We start from the raw sequence: 22,348 nt of genomic DNA on the forward strand, positions 1-22,348 counted from the left end.
ACCAGGTTATAGTCCAACAGGTTTAGTTGGAAGCACTAGCTTTTGGAGCGACGCTCCTTCATCAGGTAGTGAAGGTGCAGTGCTCTGAAAGCTAGTGCTTCCAATTAAACCTGTTGGGCTATAACCTGGTGTGGTGTGATTGTTTTTAACTTTGTCCACCCCAGTCCAACACCGGCATCTCCAAAAGGAGGAGGTAACGGCTGCGCGGGAAATCCATCTGAAAACCCCTCTGCCTGTTTGTGACTGAATTTAACGAAGTGCATTTTATGAAGCAGACCAGTGTAGAGGCCGCTGTTGTTAGCGATCAGTTAGCCAGGGTGTGTTTGGTGTTTGGAGCACCGGGGTTGGGTGTTGTTAGCCGGGGGCCCGTGGGGACGGGGGGTGAGCATGTCCACACAGTGCACCAGCGGCTGCCGCAGTCCCGCGGAGTCACTATCCGATCAAACCTGCCGCCCCCGGGGCTCAGCTCAGGACACGCCGGGCTTTCCTCTCCGACCAGGCGGCCTTCCACCGGAGTCGCTGCACCCGCGCTTGTCACATCTCCATGACGCCCGCCCCCGGAAGCCAGAGCGATGACCTTTAACCCGGAAGCGCGGACCATTCCCTTTACCGGAGGGCTGGGCGATGACCTTTAACCCGGAAGCCTGAGCGACGATCTTGACCGGACGCCTGAACCATAACCCGGAAGCCGCCCCCCCTCCCGATGTTTTGATAGGTGCAGCGGAAGTGACGTTGAGCGCCCCAGGCCAGTGGCAGAGAAGATGGCGGCGGTGGGCCCGAGCTGACAGCGAGTTTCAGCAGGGGGTGCTGCTGGTGCTGGTGGTGGTGGGGGGGGAGAAGGCGGAGGAGGGGGGTGGTAAACACGGCGCCCAACCCCCATTGGCGGCGAAGAGCTGAGAGGGAGAGGGGACAGAGCGCCGGGGGGGGCCCCCCCCTCCTGAACTGTGTTCGAGAAGGAGAGCGAGGTTGTGAGTGCGGAGCGGCAGCTGCTGATGTTGGTGAGTGTGAGCCGCCGCCGGCCGCCGCCGCCGACCGGGAACCGATGCTCTTTCAGGGCGGGCCGCAACTTTCACCCTCCCACCGCCGTCTTTCGGCGTTTCGCCTGTAAACACCTGCGCGAATCCCGAGGATGCAGCGCGATCCCCCCCCCCCCCCCCCTCCCTCCCCCCCCCCCCCCCCCCCCCCTCCGCCAGTTCCGAGGGGGGTCAAACTTGGGAGAGTCGACTTTGTTCACGGAGGAAAAGAAATTGTTTCAATTGGCTTCGCGTGGTTTCAGATGAAAGTTGCTGCCATGGGTCTTCCGAGTCTTTTCACGCGTTAAGTTTTCGTACACTGATCCAAAGTTACAGAGGGGGAGATTGCGGGGGCCTCTGACATTAATTGTTACTCAAAACGGGTGGTCGGGATAAACCTGGAAACTACAGGCCATTGAGTCTAACATGTGGCAGGGAAGCCATTGGCAACATTTGAAGGGTAGAGTTAATCTCCGTTTGGAGATGCTAGGATTAATCAGAGATGGTCACTGTATCTTTTGAATTGAATTTTGTGAGCGGTTGATTAGATGCGTAGATGAGAGTAGTGCAGTTGATGTCATCTACATGGATTCAGTAAGGCTTTTGACAGGATCTCACATGACACACTGTTTAAGAAGCAGAGATGATCTTGGGATCCAGGGCAATTTGGTAAATTGGATCCAGAAGTAGCTTAAAGTTAGAAATCAGAGGTTGATGATCGAAGGAAGACTGTTGTACCAAGGGGTAAAAACAATGACTGCAGATGCTGGAAACCAGATTCTGGATCAGTGGTGCTGGAAGAGCACAGCAGTTCAGGCAGCATCCAACGAGCAGCGAAATCGACATTTCGGGCAAAGGGGATTTAGTCTTGGATCAAGGGTGTGGTGCTGGCAAAGCACAGCAAGTCAGGCAGCATCTAGGGAGCAGGAAAATCAACTTTTCAGACAAAAGCCCTTCATCATTATCACCCTTGTCTGAAATGTCGATCTTCCTGCTCCTTGGATGCTTACTGACCTGCTGTACTTTTCCAGCACCACACTCTTGACGCTAATCTCCAGCATCTGCCTAGTTTAGTCCTGGGTCCCTTGCTGTTTGTTGTGTACCTTAATGATCTCAACATGAATGTGGGAGGTGTGTGGGGAAAACCTTTAGGTTGCAGAATGATACAGATGAGCTGAACAGTGGCCAATGGAATTCAATCCATAAAAGTGTGAGGTGGTACATTTTGGAGGGCTAACAAGGCAACGGATAGGACCCTAGGAATTACTGAGATCAGAGATCATGATGTGCACATCCATAGATCTTTGGCAACAGAACAGATAGGTGAAGTGGTGAAAAAGGCATGGAGGATATTTGCCTTTATTAATTAAGGCATTGAATGCAAGAGCAAGGATGTTATGATGGAGCATTATTTTGGCCACAGCTGGACTACTTTGTGCAGATTCAGTCATCACATTATAGGAGAGATGTAAATACACGAGAGATGGTGCAGAAGATATTCACCAAGGTGTTGCCTGGGCTGGAACAGTTCAATAGTGAAGAGTGCGTCAATCAGCTAGGGTTATTTTCCTTAGAGCAAAGATTGGGGTAGAGGTGGGTATATGATTGAGGTGCACAATGTTCTGCAGGGCAGGGTAGATAGGGAGAAACATGGCCCTGTCAAGGGATCAATAACCAGGGAATGCTGTTTTAAGGTAAGAGCAGGTGGTTTAAAGAGCATTTATGGGAAAAATAATTCACCCAAAAGGTTGTAGATATTTGGCACTCGCCACCTGAAAAATGATAGAGGTTAGAGTAGATTACTTACAGTGTGGAAACAGGCTCTTCGGCCCAACAAGTCCACACCGCCGAAGCGCAACCCGCCCATACCCTTACATTTGCCCCTTACCTAACACTATGGGCAATTTAGCACGACCAATTCACCTGACCCGCACATCTTTGGACTGCGGGAGGAAACCGGAGCACCCGGAGGACATCCACGCAGACACGAGGAGAACGTGCAAACTCCACACAGTCAGTCGCCTGAGACGGGAATTGAATCCGGGTCTCTGGCGCTGTGAGGCAGCAGTGCTAACCATTGTGCCACGGTGCCGCCCACAACTCTTTAAGGGTGGCAACCCTTAAAACATTTAAGAATTTTTTAGTTGAGCATTTGAAACACAATAGTATACAAGGCTTTGTGCAAAATGGGCCTACACTAGATGGATGCTTGATGACTGTTGGGGACACATTGGGCCTTTTTCCATGCTGTAAAGACTCTGACTCTGTCGCTGTAATGTTAAAATTAATGGTATGTTAGCTAGGGTAACTGACTTTTAAAGAAAAAGTAGTATGCATTTAATATGTTCAAAGGAATTTGTTTTTTTAGAAATGGTTTAGATTAGATACAGAGTTTTAATTTCTAATGTTTTTCTGGTCGAAGGTGCAGTTTGATATTTTAGAATTTTGTATACGTCAAATCTTATTGTCCTTTTTACCCAGATCATATTGTTGAGAAAGGTGTTTAGAACTGCAATATTCCATAAATGTTTTTGTGTGACAAACTTAGTGTCTTTAAAGTTCAGTTTTCTATGCTTTTTGCCCTGGGCAGCTTGGTCTATTGAGCATGCAAAAATGCAAAGCTACTTTTTTATTCTTTCGTGGCATGCGAGTGTTATAGGCATTTGTTGTTCATTCCTTGAGAACTTAGTGAGCTGTCATCTTGATTTGCTAAAGTCCATATGGTGCAGCTAAACTTAGAGTGCTGCCAGACCCCAAATTCTGAGTTTTTGACCTAATGACCTGAAAAAACAAGGTTATGGTTCCCAGTCAGGATAGTCTGTGACTTGAAGTGAAACTTGCAGGGTTAATGTTTCTAAGTACCTGTTGTCCCTGTTCTTTGAGGTGGTGGATGTCTGGCAAGTCACTGTAGCTAGTAGGTACTGCAACCACAGTGTGCCAAGGATAGAAGAAATGAATGTTAAAGTGGCAGTAGATGGATTGCCAGTCAAACCAAGAGCTGCTTCTGTTGTTAGACTAGCACTCATTCAAGCAAATGCAGAGTATTCTGTCACACTTGATATTATCAGGCATTGATGTGTAAGGAACTAGTCGTCACAGAACTCTAAGCTTTCTATGTGGTAAAATTACCATTTTACTTATGTGACTGGTTGATTAAGTTTTAGTTTGCTGATAACACCTAATCCAAGCCTAAATGTTTTCCCCACATGCGGACGGGACACGGGACTACTTCAGTATCTCAGCAGTTGCAACTGCATTTGAACCTTACACAAACAACCAACATCAGCAAATAACCAACTTCCGTATACCTTGCGACTGAGGAAAATCCATTAATGAACCAACGGAAGATAGCTGGGCCAAGGGCGCTACCCCAGGAAAATTCAACAGTGATGTCCTTGTGGCTGAGATTTTTGGATTCCAACAGCACCACCATAATCATTTATCTTTGTGCTAGATGTGACAGCAACTGGTGGGAAGTTTTCCTGATGTGAATTGACTACTTCAATTTTCTGAACTCTCCTTGATGCTGTTATATATTTGTATAATAAGTATGGTTGACTGTCATTTTGAATCTGATCAGATGATATGATGATGTCATCTGTCATTTTGAACAGGAAACAGTTTGGTCTAACCTTACTTGTTCCCATTGGAGACAGGTTTTTAAGACTGCTTCTCTACATCCCTGGTTCAAGACATTTTCCTCTCTGTAGTGCACTTGTGACTCAGTGTTCCTTCAGGTTGGAACACATTGCAGACTTCATCTGTACTGTTAACATCTTTCCTAGGGTGAATTTTTATTTCCTTGCTGATTCTGCCTGCCTCAGTGCAGTAATGGTGCTTTTTTGATTTCCTTTTTTATTATTGAAGTACCTCTAAGATCAGTAGTTTTCTTATTGTGTTAAATTCTAAGAAGCACCAGGAGGCCAAAATGTTAACCAGCAGGAGCTTTAGTATGGAGGTATTCAGTCTCCCAGTAACAAGGTTAGACTAAGCTGTTACCATAGTCAGTCAATTATTGCCTTGTTGTGGAGTGTAATCGCTGTTACTTCACCACTTGAATTCAGCTCTTTTGTATCTCCTACCTACATTCTAAGTAATGAGTCAAGTAGCCCTGGAGAATCCAAACAGGTATTCTTGTGTATACCATTGAGCAAGTGCTGCAGGATGCAACCCTTCATCACTTTGCTTAATGATTTAGATTGGACTTGTTATGCTTTTTGTCAACAGGACATATGTGGGTGATTTTCCACATTGTTGAAATGTTCTCAGTGCTATAAGTTGTTCAGGAATAGCTTGGCTAGATGTGCAGTTAGTTCTGGAGTCTTCAGCATTTCAGCTAGTGTGTTGACTGTGTCATAGCCTTTGCAGTATGTAGTGTCTTCAGCCATTCCTTGAGATCAAGTGGACTGAATAAAACTGGTTGAAGACTGACATCTGTGATCATCCACTTAGCACTTTTGGCTGGTGGTGATTGCACGTGATTTGGCGTTATCTTGTGCACAGGTGTGTTTTGCCAATTAACTAGGTGACTCTGGTACAATTTTTTAAAAAGTCGGAATTGAAAGCAGTCATGGCTTTTTCAAGCAGAGGGTGGTGCATGTATGGAATGAGCTGTCAGAGAAAGTGGTGGAGGCTGGTACAATTACAACATTTAAAAGGCATCTGGATGGATATATAAATAGGAAGGGTTTAGTGGGATATGGGCCAAATGCTGGCAAATGGGGCTCGACATATTTAGGATATCCAGTCACATTGGAAGATTTGGACCGAAGGGTCTGTTTCCATGATGTACGGCTGTAAGACTCTATTGAAGTTGTAATACATATCAACAATAGACATCTAAGTCCCTGCATTAATAGGTAATGTAATGGTAGCTTACTGGACCGTTTAAGAGCATGGTTAAATCTCAACCAATTGCTATTTTTGGAGTAACATGCAGGCCAGACTGAATAAGGATGACAAATTTAATTTTTTCAAGGACATTCATGAACCAGGTAATTCAACAGTTTCTTAATCACCATTGCTGATACTCACTTTTTATTCTAGATTTATTAGTTGATTTAAGTTCTACCTGTTGCTGTCATGGGATTTGAACTTGTGTCTTTAAGCAATAACCTGGGCCTTTTGTTTACTGGTCCAGTAACACTATTACTGTGCTGCCATTCCCTTACAAATGTTCCTATTCCTAGTACAAGATGCTAATACTAACCAAATTTATTGTTCAGATTTAAGATTTCTCCAACAGATTGTAACTGTGCCACAATCATCATCTCAAAATTCAAATGGGGCAAGTGACTGGATATTAAACATAAACAGAAAGGGAACTGAATTGGCCGAACTTCATGGGTCACGTTGCTCAAATGTTGTAGAGTGACCATGCCTGCATCAAAATGTATCAGCAGGTTATAATTTGTAAAATACTTGAATTTTATGCTTTTATCATTGTAGTGCTTGGCAGTTTATTATGAATTGTATCTCTGCTCTTGCTTAGAAAATGTAAAATTGTTCCAAGAAGTATAGCCCTTGAGCTTTCTGGTAGTTTTATGGGTAAATGTACTTCATCTCATGTTCAATTCTTGGTTTGTGTTGGGCCAAAAGTTCTTAACCAAGGAAATTGAGTAGCCATTTTTACTGATACACTCAGTGCTGTACATAATCATAGTCAAGTGACTCTTAATTTATTGTTTGAATATCAGTTAAAACTAGGATTAAGCTGATGTGGTTTCCTCTGTAGCTGGAGTTTGTCATAAAGTATGAAAAGTTGCTGCTTGGCCAAGGTATAAAATGGCTGTAGGAAACCAACCCCCCCAAAAGGCAAAACAAACCGGGAAACCAGAAAATTGTGAATATGTCCTTTCAGGCTTTATCTCTGTCGTAAAAGCATGGGTTAGTTATTTAAATGCCGGTAGGAATGTATCTGCAAACTTATTTTAGATTTCTTTCTCCTGTGCAGACTAGTGTGGAGCCTCCTTTAGGCAGGAGCACAAGACGGTTGGGGTTGAGGACTTCTTCACAGGTTCCATCAATGTTACTCCACGCTCATCCAGCAGAAGGCCCACTTGCAGCAGGGTGAGATGACTGTCAGATATTGCCTCTTTCAATGAGAATGGTGTGCAAGTTCCAACCATGCAATTTCTCCTACAAGCAATCTACCCTTGAAGTGATAATGTCTGCTTGCTCCTTGCCTCTTGTTAGTGTCAGGTGGGCACCACTACACCCATGCCCCTGGCTTTGAGATGGATTTTGTATCTCCGTGTTTTCGAGTTACCCATGGTTAAATATTTGAGGCAATCAAAAGTCAATAATTTATAAACTACCAAATGCTATCAGTTAGCACATGAGTGGAATGATTTAAATTTTACTTTTCAGTGTAACATTTAGGTAGTATATTTACGTTTCGCCGTTCCCTGCACTAATTTGAGGTGTCTCTTCTACTTGAAGAACAGCATAGGGGGAAAAAAACACAAGTCGACTTTTCCTTCCTGGTAAATGCTTCTTATGGCAATCAGGTGAAGGTCTGGTCTGATTGTACAGGGAAGTTGGCCATAGACCTTTTTTTGTTGCATGTTAGTCTGCTATCAAAATATCTAATAGATATATAAATATTGTTATATTTCAAGAAAAGGAATCTTTAGTATGGAAGGATATGATGTTTATGTGTTATTCTCAAACTTGTATATGTTGTTCCCAGGGTAAAGAATAGATAGAGCAAAGTGAGAGTTTCCTGGAGGATCAGAGAGACAGTAAGTTGAAGCAGAAAACGTCCCTGACATATCTACAAGTGAGAAGAACCAGGCTCAATATGGAAAGTTTACAGTGGAAGTGAAAACTAAATGAGAAACTGAGAGCAAGTATGAGAAAAGACTAACAAGTAACTTAAGGAACCCAAAAGCTGAGGGCATGGTACTAAATTAATACCTTGTATCTGTCTTTCTTGTGCCTTGGAACTTTTTTCTAATACTAAGTAGATATGAGTTGTTGTTAAACGGAGATTATATAGTGCAAAATTACAAACCTATTACTTGTGAAAAATTGAAACACAATCAAACTGTTTGAATCCCAATTTTGATAGCAGTAAAAAATGTTCTACTTTAGGTAACGAAAACAAGAAAAATAATATGCGTTTCCCAGACAATGAATGGATTGTAGTTGAGGTCAACTTATTCTATTAGCTTGAGAGCTCTTCTTGGTGTTTACAATGGCCTAGCTAGATTACAACCGGTTAATAATTGAAAGTTGCAGTAGACTTGCTATTGTTTTGTTTCTGATGAGGCAGTGTTTGTTGCTTGACATGGTTTAGGATCAGTATGTGACTCTTTTTTTCTTCGTAATTAAGTTGTAATTTTATAAATTGTTTCTCATCCCCTTCTCACCTCGGTTGCAAATTAAATGGACACTTATGAAATGCTGTCAAGTAACACTTTTCTGGAAAGTAACATCTTCCTGATTTACAGAACTGGAGCACTTAGATGGCTGAAATTAGTATTTTTTTTCCAATTATGAATAATTGTTGGTCAGAGCATAAAGTATAGGATTTGGGAGGTCATGTTGTTGCTTGTAGGACATTAGTTAGGCCACTTTTGGAATATTGTGTGCAATTCTGGTCAACCCTTATAGGAAGGATGTTGTGAAAATTGAAAAGACTCAGAAAAGTTTTACAAGGACATTGCCAGGGTTGGAGGGTTTCAGCTATAGAGAGAGGCTGAATTGGCTGAGGCTGTTTTCCTTGGAGCATCAGAGGCTGAGGGGTGACCTTATAGAGGTTTATAAAATCAAGAGGGGCATGGATATGGTAAATAGACAAGGTCTTTTCCTGGGTTGGGTGAGACCAGAGCTAGAGAACATAAGTTTAGGATGAGAGGGGAAAGATTTAAAAGGGTCCTAAAGGGCAACTTTTTTGCCTGTGTATGGAATGCACTGCTAGAGGAAGTGATGGAGGCAGGTACTATTATAACATTTAAAAGGCATCTGGATGGGTACTTGAATAGGAAGGGTTTAAAGGGCTATGGGTCAAGTGCTGGCAAATGGGACTAGATTAACTTAGGATATCTGGTCGGCATGGATGAGTTGGACCAAAGGGTCTATTTCCTTGCTGTACATCTCTATGACTCTATTGCATCTGCCTAATACAGTAAATTAAATCATAATTTGCAGGTTCCATTACTGCATAAAATGGGAGAAAACTTCAGAGAAATATTGCCTGAAAAAATAACACATGGAAGATTCAGAAAACATAAATTGTCTTTGAACCTGATTACAATTTTATGAAAGAAGTCGCTGAATTTGGTGGGTGAGGAAGGTATTTAGTTGCTGATTTTGAATGAAATCCCTGATAAACGCTCATTAACTGGGTTAATTGAACGCTTGAAAAACATTTGTCATGCCTTTAACACAGGGTATTCTGTCAGTTTCCCTACATTGTGTACTGACATAACCAACTTTACCTCATCATTGCTTCTTTCGACTCTTTCACTGTAAATTAAAGACTATTTATCTGATGTATAGTTTTAGGTGAATTGAAATTCTTTTCAACTAAATATTGGGAAGACTGAAGCTATTTTCTTTAGTCACTGCCACACAATCTGTTTCCCAGCCATCAACTCCATTTCTTTGACCACTATCTGATGCTGAAACATACAAACTGAGCTTCCAGCAACATATCTGCACCATCACTAAATGTCATCTATTTCCACCTCTCTTAACATTGTCTGATTCCACCCTATCTCATTTGAAATCTCATATGCATCTGAAATCCTCACTCTAGACTCAACTATAATAGCATGTTCCTAAAAACCCAAGGTGGTCACCAACTCTGCTATTTTTGGCCTAACTTGCACCAAGTCCACATCATACATTGTGTCCTGTTCTCACTGACCTACATTGACTCCCATTTAGACATCATATCTATTTTAAAAATTCTTATCTTTCTTTCCATTACCCTCTATGGTCTTATCCAGTCTTCTCCAGCCATAATTGGAGATATCTGTGCTGTTAGAGACCTGACCATTTGAACTTTACAGTTGCAGCACAATTGGTGACAATGCTATCGGCTGCCAAGACTCCGAGCTGTAGAACCCCCCCCGCCAGGTGAGCATCTAAATGGTGATTGTAAATCTATACCTGAGCAGATTCACTACCCTCAGAAGAGTACAAAACAATTTGGAGAAGTAGAATATCTATTAAATTTCAAAATACCAATGTAATTTTTGAATTTAAAAATATTCTTTTCAAACTCTTCCATCCATCAAATCTTCCAGACTGAGAGAGCCAGCAAGAAAACCAACATTAAAATATACTAACCAGGAATTGTCCTGGCAATTGTAAACTGATCAATGGGAGTTTCATTCTGAATATGGCAGCATTTGGGGACAGAAAGATCAGCATAATAGTGGACTGGGGATGGTGGCAGACAATTGCTGAAAATGTGTTTTTGTTGTGAGAAACACTTTGCTCCTCCTGGCTTCCCCAAAATAGCTTTTCAAAGCACCTGCACGCTGACATTGGTTGCTGTGAATTCTCTTCAGTTCATGGGTTTCCCAGGTCCTAAGTTACCTGGCAGGCAAGTATAAAATTCAGATAACTACTGTCTTCACTTACTCAATAATCTGGTGGAGTCAATCATCCACTTTTAGAACATGTTTGATTTTTGTAATTAAAATAAAATAGGCTGTGTAACTGAAGCATGAAAAATCCTCAGACTAGTACCTAGGTGTTGGAGATGGAAATCTTTCCCAAAGCATGCACAAAGCCTCTCCCACAGGAAAAGCAACAATAACTGCTTCATTAAATAACACTGAATAAAAAAGGTCTGTTTGTGTTTAACACTGACAGACATGTGGTTAAATATTAGTTTAATGCTGAACATTGAAACATCTCATTAAACGGGATTTTAATCACTTTATGGTTACATGTCTATTATTAGAATAAGATGTGTATTTATTATATTGTACTTTTTTCTCTAAAAGAGAGTTGTAATGAAAATAAAAAGTGATAAATTGCTAATTGTGTTCTGTTGGATTGGGTAAAACCAAGGCTAAATTTCAGAATCCACTGGCATATTTACAAACTATTGCATTTGAAAAGAATTTAAGCTAGAAACAAATACTGGATACTGATAGTAAACACTGAAAACAATAGGGAATACTGTATCAACAGTGAGCAGTATACATACAAACTAACTGTGATGGTGAGCAACCATAAACACCAAAAAAATAAATTTTAGAACATATGATAATGGGAATATATGATTTAGCAGCAGGTGTTTACCATTTGGCCCTTGAAACCTGTTCTGTCATTCAGTAAGGCTGATCTGCTGGTGTTCGCAAAACTTCTGTTTTGTCTGTTCTTAGATTTTTGATATAAATGAGTTATCTAACCTAGCCTTAACCACATTCAAAGACCTGGCTCCTAATATCTGGGAAAGAGAGTTCTACATACTAATGAGGCTACATACTAAACTTTTCCCTCAAGAGCCTCATTAGTATGTAGAACACACTTTCCCAGATATTAGGAGCCAGGTCTTTGAATGTGGTTAAGGCTAAGTTAGATAGATTTTTGATATAAATGAGTTAAGAACAGACAAAACAGAAGTTTTGGGAACACCAGCAGATCAGCCTTACTGAATGACAGAACAGGTTTCAAGGGCCAAATGGCAAACACCTGCTGCTAAATTATATATTCCCATTATCATATGTTCTAAAACATCTCATCATCTCCATTGCTAAACAGAAATTTTTTCTTATTCATTAGCTGTGTTCCTTAGCTTTGGTCTCTCCATACCAGGAAAAATCTTGCTGAAGCCCCTCAAAATCTTGTATCTTTCAATAAAGTCACCTCTCATTTTTGTAAAGCCCAGTTGGTATTGGTCCAACCTGTTCAGCTTTTTTTAAATAAGTCAAACTCTCTATGCCAAGAATGAGTCAGGTGAACTGTTTCTGAATTTCTGGTAACATAATACTGTATCTTTTTTCATCTAAGGATTTCTGCACAGTACTCCAGATTTGTGAATGCAGCTCTTCTGAAAAGTTCTGAAAACACTCTCCACTTAAATAATACACTGCTTTTTTTTATTCCTGCTAAAGTGAAAAAGTTCACAATTTCCCAGATTATACTGCATTTGTCAGATTTTTCTCCACTTGCTTAATGAGCATGTATCCTTTACTTGCTCTGTGTTTTTTCTTGACAACAGGTCTTTCTAGTTACCTTAGTGCCATTGCTAAATTTAGCCAGCATACAACCAGTCCTTTAATCTAGTCACTGATATGGCATGCTGCTAGTTACATTTTACCAACTGAAGAAAACATGTATTTCTATTCTGTGGTTCCTGTAAGATAACCAATCCTAATTACATATGTTACCCCCTACACCATGTGCTCTTACCTTCTTAATAACCTCTGATGTGACACCTTATGAAAAGTCTTGTGGAAATCAACACCACATCTGCAGATTCCCATTTATCCAAATGTTATTTTCTCAAAGGAGTGTCAAAGTTTAATATAATTAATTAGTTAAAACACATTTTCCTTACAGAAAACAATGCAAACGTGGCTAAATCATGTTATAATTTCTCAGTATTCTTTTGTGATCTCCTTAATTTTTAGCATTTTCTACTTTTTCTATATTCTATTATTTACTACGATAGAAGTCAGGCTAATTGACCTCTCATTTCCTGCTTTCTGTCTCTCTTCTTGAATGAAGGTGTTAAGATTAGCTATGTTCCAATCCACTGGGATCTTTCCAGAATTTAAGTAGTTTTATAAGATTTTGGTGCAAAATTGTGGTTAAACGGTTGCTTGAAGACCGGAAACATACAGTTGACCCTTGTGGTTTGATTGAATTGAGCAAATATGATGATTATGGGTGGCTATGAAATATCATGTTACCATAGTTTACTTTGTCAGACAATCTAATTAGTTGGTAATGTTATCTTAGAGTATTAAATATTTGTGAATCAAAACATTTCATTTTTTAACTTAATGTTAAGTTGGTATGGATTGTAATTTCTAAAATATAGCTGCAAGATGCTTCAGAGGTTGTAATGATATAAGGGCCAATTTTTATGTTTTTGGAGAGGGGGGTAATAGATGTGATGAGCACTTTTAGTCAGTATTCCTACAGCATTTCTTTCATGATAAATATGTTAATTTTATCTTATTCCACATTGAAATGAACTCAATCTTGACTTTTTCAGGGTATTAATGGCAGGAAACGTGGATGTGTACAACTCTTCTGTTCATGACTCCTGTGTTTCTTCAGGGTTTAAAACCCTGTATGAAGAAGGATTGTTATTTGATGTCACGCTAGTAATTGAAGATCACCAATTCCAGGCTCACAAGGCACTATTGGCTACACAGAGTGACTATTTTCGAATAATGTTCACAGCTGATATGAGGGAACGAGACCAGAACAAGATTCATCTTAAGGGACTGACTCCAACAGGTTTTAGTCATGTGCTTCAGTTTATGTATTATGGCTCCATTGAACTGAACATGAGCACTGTCCATGAGATCCTGCAGGCAGCCATGTATGTCCAGTTGACTGAAGTGGTGAAATTCTGCTGTTCTTTCCTGTTATCAAAAATCTGCTTGGATAACTGCGCAGAAATCATGCGACTCTTGGATGATTTCAGTGTTAATATAGATGGTATCCAAGAACAGCTGGACAAGTTCCTGCTCGAGAATTTTGTGCCACTCATGTCCCGAGCTGACTTTCTATCCTACTTGAGTGTTGAAAAGCTTTTGTCATGTTTGGAAAATGACCAATTAAGCCGATTCCCAGAGATTGAGCTTTTTGAGGCTGCGCAGGCCTGGCTGCGACATGACAGAAGCCGGTGGAGGCACACAGATGCCATTGTTCAGAATGTCAGGTTTTGTCTGATGAATACGACAAACGTTTTGGAAAAGGTTAGTATGTTTGAAAGCAGTAACCAAGAATCAACATAGTTAGACCATTATGTACTCTGGGGAAAGTATCATTGAGAGTACAATTACTTTTGCTCTAGCTTGCTCATCTGCTATCTTCAGCAATTACTTTTGGTTTCTTTGCTTTCTCTATCAATTTTTAGCTATTGCCTAATCTGTGATAGTATAAAGCAGAATTCTTGTGTCAGGGTTATTTACAACATTCATGAAAAATAAGGTTGCAATAATATTTTTGTGTGTCATTTGGTACTTTTGTTGTGAAAGTTTTCAGAGAAATGCAAAAATATAGATAAAGTTGCTTTAGTGTAGCATGCCATAGCATTGATTGTTATTATATTTGGGGAGTAAGGTAGCTTTTTTGAACGTTGTTCTAATACAAAATAAGCCTTTGCAGTTAAAGCTCTGAAATTCCACTAAATACTTACTTGGAAACTTCCAGTCGGGAATGGCAGCACATTTATCTTGGATTCTTGAGTAGGAGCAAGTCTTTTTGTCACTGGTAATCTGTTCATTCCACTTCATGTGGAACTGAAAGTGACCAAAGTGATACTGAATCCACCTGTACCAGGGGTTGGTGTGTAAGATAAGTTAAAATAGTTTGGGGCAGAAAGACAACCGATCAGGTACAAGTCAAAAGCTCAGATTATATGTTGACGTTCACAAAATATCTTGATTTTACTGGCCTATCCACTGATCTTTGGTTGGTTATCCAAAGCTGGTGACTAGCATTGCACACAGTTTTGGTGAAATCAACATAAATTATTTGTCTAACTTCTCTTCCAGCAATCATTTAATAGCTTTGCTTTATTTTCCTGCCTGTCTATTTTTTTGTTTTCATTGTACCTATCGCAAGGGGTCCAAGTGTGTTTGTGTCCAAAAGCTTGTTCAAACCCAGACCCGTAAGCATCAACTTTTCCGCAATTCGAAGAAGTTTTGTCCCCACGCATTGCAGTAGGGGATTGTTGAGTTACTTTGTTTGGATCTGAAAGCACCCCAGCAACTGTGCAGAAGCTGTTCTATGTCTTAATCACCATGAATTGAGAAGAATCAAATTAAGATGGAAAACCCCCAAGAGATTTGAATTCAGGCAGGTCTTGATAGGGTTCATTTTCTTTGAAGGTGAACTATTTACCCTTCTGTACTTGCATGTATTTAAAGGCGCACACTTAATTTAGTGCAGTCCCACTTTAGTGAGAAATGTCCTGTTCTGTCTCCTCTGTTTGTGTAGAATGATTGCAATGCAATTGGTTATAATTTCTGTAAATGTGATAATTCTTGTAGCCAGAAAATACAGTGGAACACACTTAAGATCCAACAATATTCCTTTCTCAGGCCATGCAGTTCTTGCAACCAAGTGGACAGGTGTAAGAATTGTAACTGAGTTGGCGATGATGAGACCAGAAAAATGCTCAGCTAAGTTTTTTCCTCCATTCCTTTCAATCATCAGCAGCATGGTTGTAATCAGAGATGTAGAGAAGTGGAAACTTGAGCTTCATTCTTCTTCTTTTTACCCACACACCTTTCTTCAGTATTTTGTGCACTGTACCACATACAACTGTGTAAGCCACAAATACACCCACTATTTTTATTTTCTGAAAGTAATTACTACCTCATGTAAGGCTTTTTAAACCAATATGATCAGCCACGGTCACTTTTAGAACCTAGCAACATGACTACTCATGACAAAGATTTGCTCAGCACTTCCTTATGTATACGTTCAGTTGTGCTGTTTAATAAGTAGCTGTAGTTGTTATACCCCATCGACCCAGCTGCTGATGCCTCTTTGCTGTTGTGTTCTATTTCAGTCCAGTCAATATCATTGTGAACAATCGGATCAACTCTTATGTTTTCTCAATCTGGAGCAAATTGAGCTTAAGTTGGTTCCACTGTATTTATCAGGAGAAGGCATTCTTTCAGACACTGTTTTTCCAAGTTGTGATTGGTGAGGTGGGAATGAGGGAAGCAGAGTTAATATACTAGTGGTAGTCTCTGTAATTGCCATTCATCTTGTATGTGAAAATGTACACATTTGTGATGTTGATTTAATTACAGAAACTTTCTTGAGCAAAATAGATGTGTTTATTGTTTTTGTTTGGTGTTTTATTTGTTTGGTGGTGGGAGGGAAGGGAAGGGACAGGACACACACTTTTACTCTAATACAGCTCACCTTTTGCAGTAACACACCAGTCGTGTGGCGTGGACTGATACTCCCAGCACACATCAAAGTGTGGAGAGCATTTGTATGGCGATACCAAACTAGCCTGTAAGTCTTTGTGTGTTTATTTGTACATAACAAGTGTAACTAAACCCAAGCTTTTAGAATGATTGGAGCGCAATGTGCTGATTTGTGCAGGGAGTATAAGATTAGCCATAACACAGAGGAAAAAAATACATGATTTAAAAATCTTAAATTGGAATTTTCCTAAAATAATTATGGAGGATCTCCTTGCCATTTAGTTTTGTTTATCACCTCCCTACCTCCTGATGTAACCACTTGGATCAACCAGAGCAAAACATGAAGCAGTATCTCAGTGTGACACTGACCAGTAACTTGAAGCAATAACATAGTAAATTATACTTTGAAATTTCTACAACTCTGGTCAGTTTTACTTTGAGAAGATAAATGTTAGTAGATGGTATATTCAACTTCTTTTGTGCTAAAATGTTTAATAACGTTTTGTTTTCCCTACAGAAAATGGTGCAATTTGGTGTACTAAAGTTAAGTTCTAACTAGAATGAAACAGCTGAACCATGAGAGTTTTCAGTCCAGAGTTTTCACGTTTCCACCATTCCATCTTTATATTAATTGTGCTATCATATATTCAAATGTAAATAAACAATGTACAACAAAAATGAGCAATTCTGACTTTCAGGCATTAATTAATAGTCTCCTACCTATCCACGGAAGGATTCTTTGGTGCTGTATCATTCCAGCTTTAAATGATTGTATTATCTCCTTACTGACTTCCTTCTATTTTGAATCTCATATATTGCAGTGTAATTTATTTAAGCCTGGTGGAAATCATAAGTAGCAACTTCTGCTGATTAAAGCATTTTGTCCTATTACTGTTTCTCCCCCTAAAAGAAAACTGCTTCCACTGATTCATGAGTTGTCTTTTAAGTTTCATTTTCATCACCTCCAGATTTTGATGGACTTACTGCAATTCTGTAACCAGTAAAGTGCACATCTAGAGCCAGACATGATGAGAAGTACCCAGTGCTGAAAAAACTATCTTTATTGGATGAATGCAAATGTATTTGAGTTTAAAGTTTGGTACAGTGTTCTCTGTAGTGACCTTTACATTCCGTATCTGCAACTGTTTGTGACTTAATGATTTTTTTGTTTTCTTGAAAGCAGTCAGCCTCATCTCTTGAGATATTAATGTACTGTAAATATGTGACCCATCCTGCAGGGAGTTGCCATGCAGGTGTTGTGCCTTACTCTTCGATGGGCTATTCATTGAACGTTCTAAGGTGCCTGCATTTTCTTTTAAGTTGTTAAGAGTAAGAAAGTCAGCTGCACCAGAACTTTCTATCAAGGGGTGAATATTAGGGGAATAAAATGTAGATTGCTGTTAAAGAGCTATTATTTTAAAAAGAGGCTTAGTTTGTAAATTTGCCACATGGTGTGGGAGCGATCCCAACAGGCCAGGATTATCTCCACTTCACTACCTGAACATTGGTTTTTCCAACTAGGCTTTAAGCTTTTACTCACAATATTAAGTAAGGTGAGGACAAACATTATCTTCATTATGCTACTACCATTATCAAATAGTTTGCCAGTGTTTGCAATTTAAACTTGTTGTGAAGTGTAGGATGGTTGCCCTTCCATATAAACCATTCCCCAATGCAAATCCTGCTATTATATCCAAAAGGGGGCAGAAATGCAAACACAGATCAACATCTTTTCTACTTAGAATGACACTTATGTGTCACTATACACTTATCACATTTCTTCTGTGTTTAAACATTATCTTCCACAGTATGTTGTTGGGCATGTTACTTTGCCAAACTGTGAAATTACATAGTGTTAGGTGGCAAATCTATCCAAACCTATGCTATTCTGTAACATTCAAAAGACACCAATTCAACTGTTCACTTTTCAGCAAGGAATTGGATAATAACAGAAAGGTTTCTGTGAATGTGATTCTTTCTTGTGGAAGGAACACACTGTCATTATTTGAATTTTAACAATACTTTCCTTTTTTTACCTTAATACTTTTAAATCTCATAATTGGAGTCACAGGCCATTTTGTAATTTATGAGAGTGAAGAGATGGGTGTGTTGACTGCTGTAATGTGACTGAAGTGTGTGTTGTGCAAGAAGCAAAAGCACAACTTGCCAATCGTGTTTATGTTAAGTATGAAAGGCTGGTCTAGGCCACTTCTTTTTTTTATTGCAGAGCTGCAATCTTTGTTTCCCTTTTCTCAAATTGTTAGTGTTTTATAAGATGTCTTGTATAATATCTCCCATTGAGGAACAGTATAATCCTGCAGTCTGTGAATTATAAAATGCTGGATCCCATATCAATTTGAAATATCTAAAGGGTGTTGTCACCCACTCTTGGTTGAATCCATGTGGTAGAAATGATCCTGCTTAACATTCAGTATGGCTTCAAATTAATTGTGTACTGTGTGCTCCTATTTAATGAGTCCACTTAAATGTATTTGCATTCCTTTCAATATTAAATTTCTAGGATAAATAGGAGATGTTCAGACATTTGATTTTGTTTTTAATGAATTTTCCATTCTGTCTTCCTGTACCATAGTGACTTGACAACTAAACTATTAGAGCAAAGCATGGCTGGAAAGTTAATTAATCTGAAATGTTACTGTTGCTTATATTTAGTTTGTCAAAAAGATTTTGATCCAGCTGTACGGTAATTTTCCCATTTAAATAGTTCAGTATGCATTAAGTATTGATGACTTTTATCTGAACTTCAGTCATGTAAATTTGTAAAGTATTTGAAAGGAGCAACATAAAGTTTCTGCTTTCTGTGACAGAATGCCACTCCTCTAAACAGTCTGCAGTAAAGTATGTGTTGTGTAATTAGGTTACTACTTTCACATTGCATTTACACTGCATCACTACTGCTAACTAGTGTGAAGGCTCTATTTGAATTTTATACTAAAGTGCCTGTTGTGGTCTGTTCTAAAATTGCAAAACAATGAAGTCTTGGTACTTTTGTATTAATTGCTGCAATTGATCATTTTATTGGACAAGGACTTCATATAGTAAGTACTAACTATATTTGGGTTGATAACCAGAACTGAACTGAAGGCTGGAGCAGTGATATTCCTATTGTTTAACTGCCACCATTTTATTATATATTCTCATTTCTTCTCAGGTGAAACCATCTGAATTCTATCGCTACTCGCGACAGCTGCGTTTTGAAGTTGAGCAGGCTTTAAGTTACTTTCAGAATGTTAATCAACAGCCTCTTCTGGAGATGAGATCTAACCGCATTCGCTCTGGCAAGGCACAGACTGCAGTTTTCCGTGGAATGATTGGACACAGCATGGTGAATAGCAAGATTCTTCTGTTACACAGACCAAGAGTCTGGTGGGAATTGGAAGGTCCACAAGTACCATTGAGACCTGATTGCCTTGCAGTAGTGAACAACTTTGTGTTTCTGTTAGGAGGGGAAGAGTTGGGCCCTGACGGTGAATTTCATGCCTCTTCGAAAGTTTTCAGGTATGATCCTCGACAAAATTCATGGTTGAGAATGTCTGACATGTCTGTCCCCCGATCTGAGTTTGCTGTTGGTATCATTGGAAAGTATATCTATGCTGTGGCAGGGAGAACGAGAGATGAAACGTTTTACTCTACAGAACGTTACGACATTACGCAAAACAAATGGGAATTTATTGATCCATATCCAGTTAATAAATATGGACATGAAGGAACTGTTCTCAACAACAAGCTGTACATAACTGGAGGCATAATGTCCTCTTCAACCTCCAAACAGGTATGTGTATTTGATCCCAGCAAAGAAGGGACTGTAGAACAGCGGACAAGGAGAACACAAGTTGTTACAACATGTTGGGAGAACAAAGCCAAGATGAATTATGCACGTTGCTTTCATAAAATGATTGCCCACAATGGGAAACTATATGTATTTGGCGGTGTGTGTGTAATTTTACGGGCATCTTTTGAGTCTCAAGGCTGTCCATCTACAGAAGTTTATAATCCTGATACTGATCAATGGACTATCCTAGCATCAATGCCCATAGGTAGAAGTGGACACGGGGTGGCAGTAGTTGAAAAGCAGATAATAGTTCTTGGTGGCCTTTGTTACAATGGTCAGTACAGTGACTCCATACTCACCTTTGATCCAGAAGAAAATAAATGGAAAGAAGATGAATACCCAAGGATGCCTTGTAAGCTGGACGGCCTACAAGTCTGCAGCCTTTACTTTCCTGACTTCATATTGGAGCATGTTCGGAGATGTACGTAAGCCAGGGCAATGGTTAATTACACTAATCAACTGGATGGGAGATTGTAAATCTTTTAATGGATTTGGGTGAGAGCAAGTTTTGCAGTATTGAATAGTATTCTCATTGAAATACTAGATGCCAAAAGAAGAAGCTATGTATGTCTTTCCTGTGCATTTCAGAATTTTATTTTCTGTTCAATTTGAATTAGTTGTAGTCTTTGTTAAAATCTATAAAAGATTTTGTTTTGTTTCGACCATTTAACTTCAGAAACTTCAGTTGTTAATGGCAAAGTTTACATTTGTTACTGTATTTGAGAATTTGCCCATTAATACCTGTGCATCCTGAGCCTGGCATTGTCTCTACTTGGTACAATTTCTGTAGAGCTTACCTGAATTTTTGTCAATTTTTATAATTTTTAAAAAATATTTTCCTTTTGGGTTCCTCTCTTGTTTGTAACTTTATCGACAACTTTAGCATGCCACTGAAGTCTTATTTCTCCTGAGCTTTTAATCAGTTTTCCTTATTTCTCCTTCATGACTTGATCATTCATTCTCAGAATTATGCATCCATCAAAGAACAAATTCTTTAGGTCAATTACATTATGAAAATGCCCCGATGTACAGTTTAATGCAGGAGGCAGCGGACATCACACAAGATATTGAAAACCATTTCTGATGTGGGCAGTGGGAATCAGGGATGTTGTTGGGGAAAAGGATACAGTCTGGAAGCTAGAACAATTTGGTAGTGAATTAGATGACTTTTCAGGAAATCACACTTCTTGAAGGAATTGTTTAGTTCCTCCTGTATATAAACCTGTGCTTAACAAATTTACGTTCAGTTTTCATTGCCTATAATATGAGTACAATCTATTGTTGTTTTAACTTTTATTTGTAAAGTAAAAGTTATATTTTTAGAGTTCTAAAGGACAACCCTGGAAACCAAGACTCCAGAGTGAATTGTATCTTGCAAATAGCTTAAGCTGTATAAGCTAATTTTAAAAAAAGGATTGCTGGGAAATCCTTCTTTAAGTCATTGCAATGTGTTTTGTATGTTAAACTTCACCTTTGTGTGAACGTGGGGCTTGAGATGTTAGGATAAGTTTTCAGTAGAATTACAGGATTTGAGGAAACCAGTCTCTCATCGATTTGAGTTGAAACTGTTTGGATGGTGAAATACACTGGAAAGGCTTCTCTTTTAAAAGAAAAAAAAGTTCTGTTCTAAGAACAAAGCATTTTTCAAAATGCATGTAAATGTACATTTTTGTACCATCTCCATGCCATCATTTATTCTGGAATGAACGGTAAACTCTAGTTGCAGCTTTCCCTGGACTGAATAATTTATCTTGCACATTTGCATCACTCCTTTTTGTTTTGTGACCTTCAAAGCTTATTTAAACACATTGGACACCTACCATTTCAACCATCTGGAAACCAAAAATAAGTAATGGATTTGATTGTAAGAAACTAGTTTTATCAAAAAAAAAGTAAAAGAATCAGGAAGTGTAAAAACTGTTGACGTGTAAATACTGAATCTTATATTTCCCTGGGCAAAGTGGATGCATCAAGCTTCTAATGAAGTGTATTTAGTTAACTAAAGTCTTGAAAATTTGTGCTACAGAAATTGAAATATTAAAAGTGAATTATCACCAATATATGCCATTGTAGTAGCAGTCTGAATTTAAAGCCTCTCAATTGAAAGATGACATCTGTAAATCAACTTCCATTCATTAATTCTGTGGAGGTGACTGCTTTCATTAACCTATCCTCAACACTTTACCATATATGCATTTCATGTAAGTCAGATACACATTTTCCAAAAACAAATTACTTGTTTTGGAAATTAAATTTCCACTAAAATAAGTTCATCTACTAGACTGCACAGTGTACACATTACCCCCCCCCCCCTTTAAAAAAAAATACAGTTCCCTGTACTGAATAGTCTCCTTTTTATTTCAAGCCTTAAGATGAGGCTAATTTAT

General features: G+C 39.2%; 1 protein-coding gene across 4 annotated transcripts; it reads left to right on the top strand.

The window, feature by feature from the left end:
- The first annotated feature begins 854 nt into the window (after positions 1 to 854).
- klhl15 (kelch-like family member 15) lies at positions 855 to 20,573 on the top strand. 4 transcript variants are annotated; one of them, XM_060833490.1, is made up of 4 exons: positions 855 to 998; positions 6,967 to 7,082; positions 13,204 to 13,915; positions 19,281 to 20,572. In XM_060833490.1, the coding sequence occupies exons 1-4, from the start codon at positions 993 to 995 to the stop codon at positions 20,388 to 20,390; spliced, it is 1,944 nt and encodes a 647-aa protein (XP_060689473.1). In that variant the 5' UTR covers positions 855 to 992; the 3' UTR covers positions 20,391 to 20,572. The 4 variants fall into 4 exon arrangements, with proteins under 4 accessions (XP_060689473.1, XP_060689476.1, XP_060689474.1 ...); XM_060833491.1 differs by lacking the exon at positions 855 to 998 and adding an exon at positions 10,034 to 10,100 and having other exon boundaries at positions 6,998 to 7,082; positions 19,281 to 20,573; XM_060833492.1 differs by lacking the exon at positions 855 to 998 and adding an exon at positions 9,168 to 9,299 and having other exon boundaries at positions 6,999 to 7,082; positions 19,281 to 20,573.
- The last annotated feature ends 1,775 nt before the right edge of the window (positions 20,574 to 22,348 follow it).

Source organism: Hemiscyllium ocellatum, chromosome 12 (genome assembly GCF_020745735.1).
Source record: "Hemiscyllium ocellatum isolate sHemOce1 chromosome 12, sHemOce1.pat.X.cur, whole genome shotgun sequence".
In the NCBI taxonomy this organism is placed as follows: Eukaryota; Metazoa; Chordata; class Chondrichthyes; order Orectolobiformes; family Hemiscylliidae; genus Hemiscyllium; species Hemiscyllium ocellatum.

Bases quoted from the DNA above. Each gene is read 5' to 3' on its own strand.
- klhl15 (XM_060833490.1), top strand. The intron at 7,083-13,203 runs GTGAGATGACTG...TGACTTTTTCAG, and splicing joins GAAGGCCCACTTGCAGCAGG to GGTATTAATGGCAGGAAACG. The intron at 13,916-19,280 runs GTTAGTATGTTT...ATTTCTTCTCAG, and splicing joins CGACAAACGTTTTGGAAAAG to GTGAAACCATCTGAATTCTA.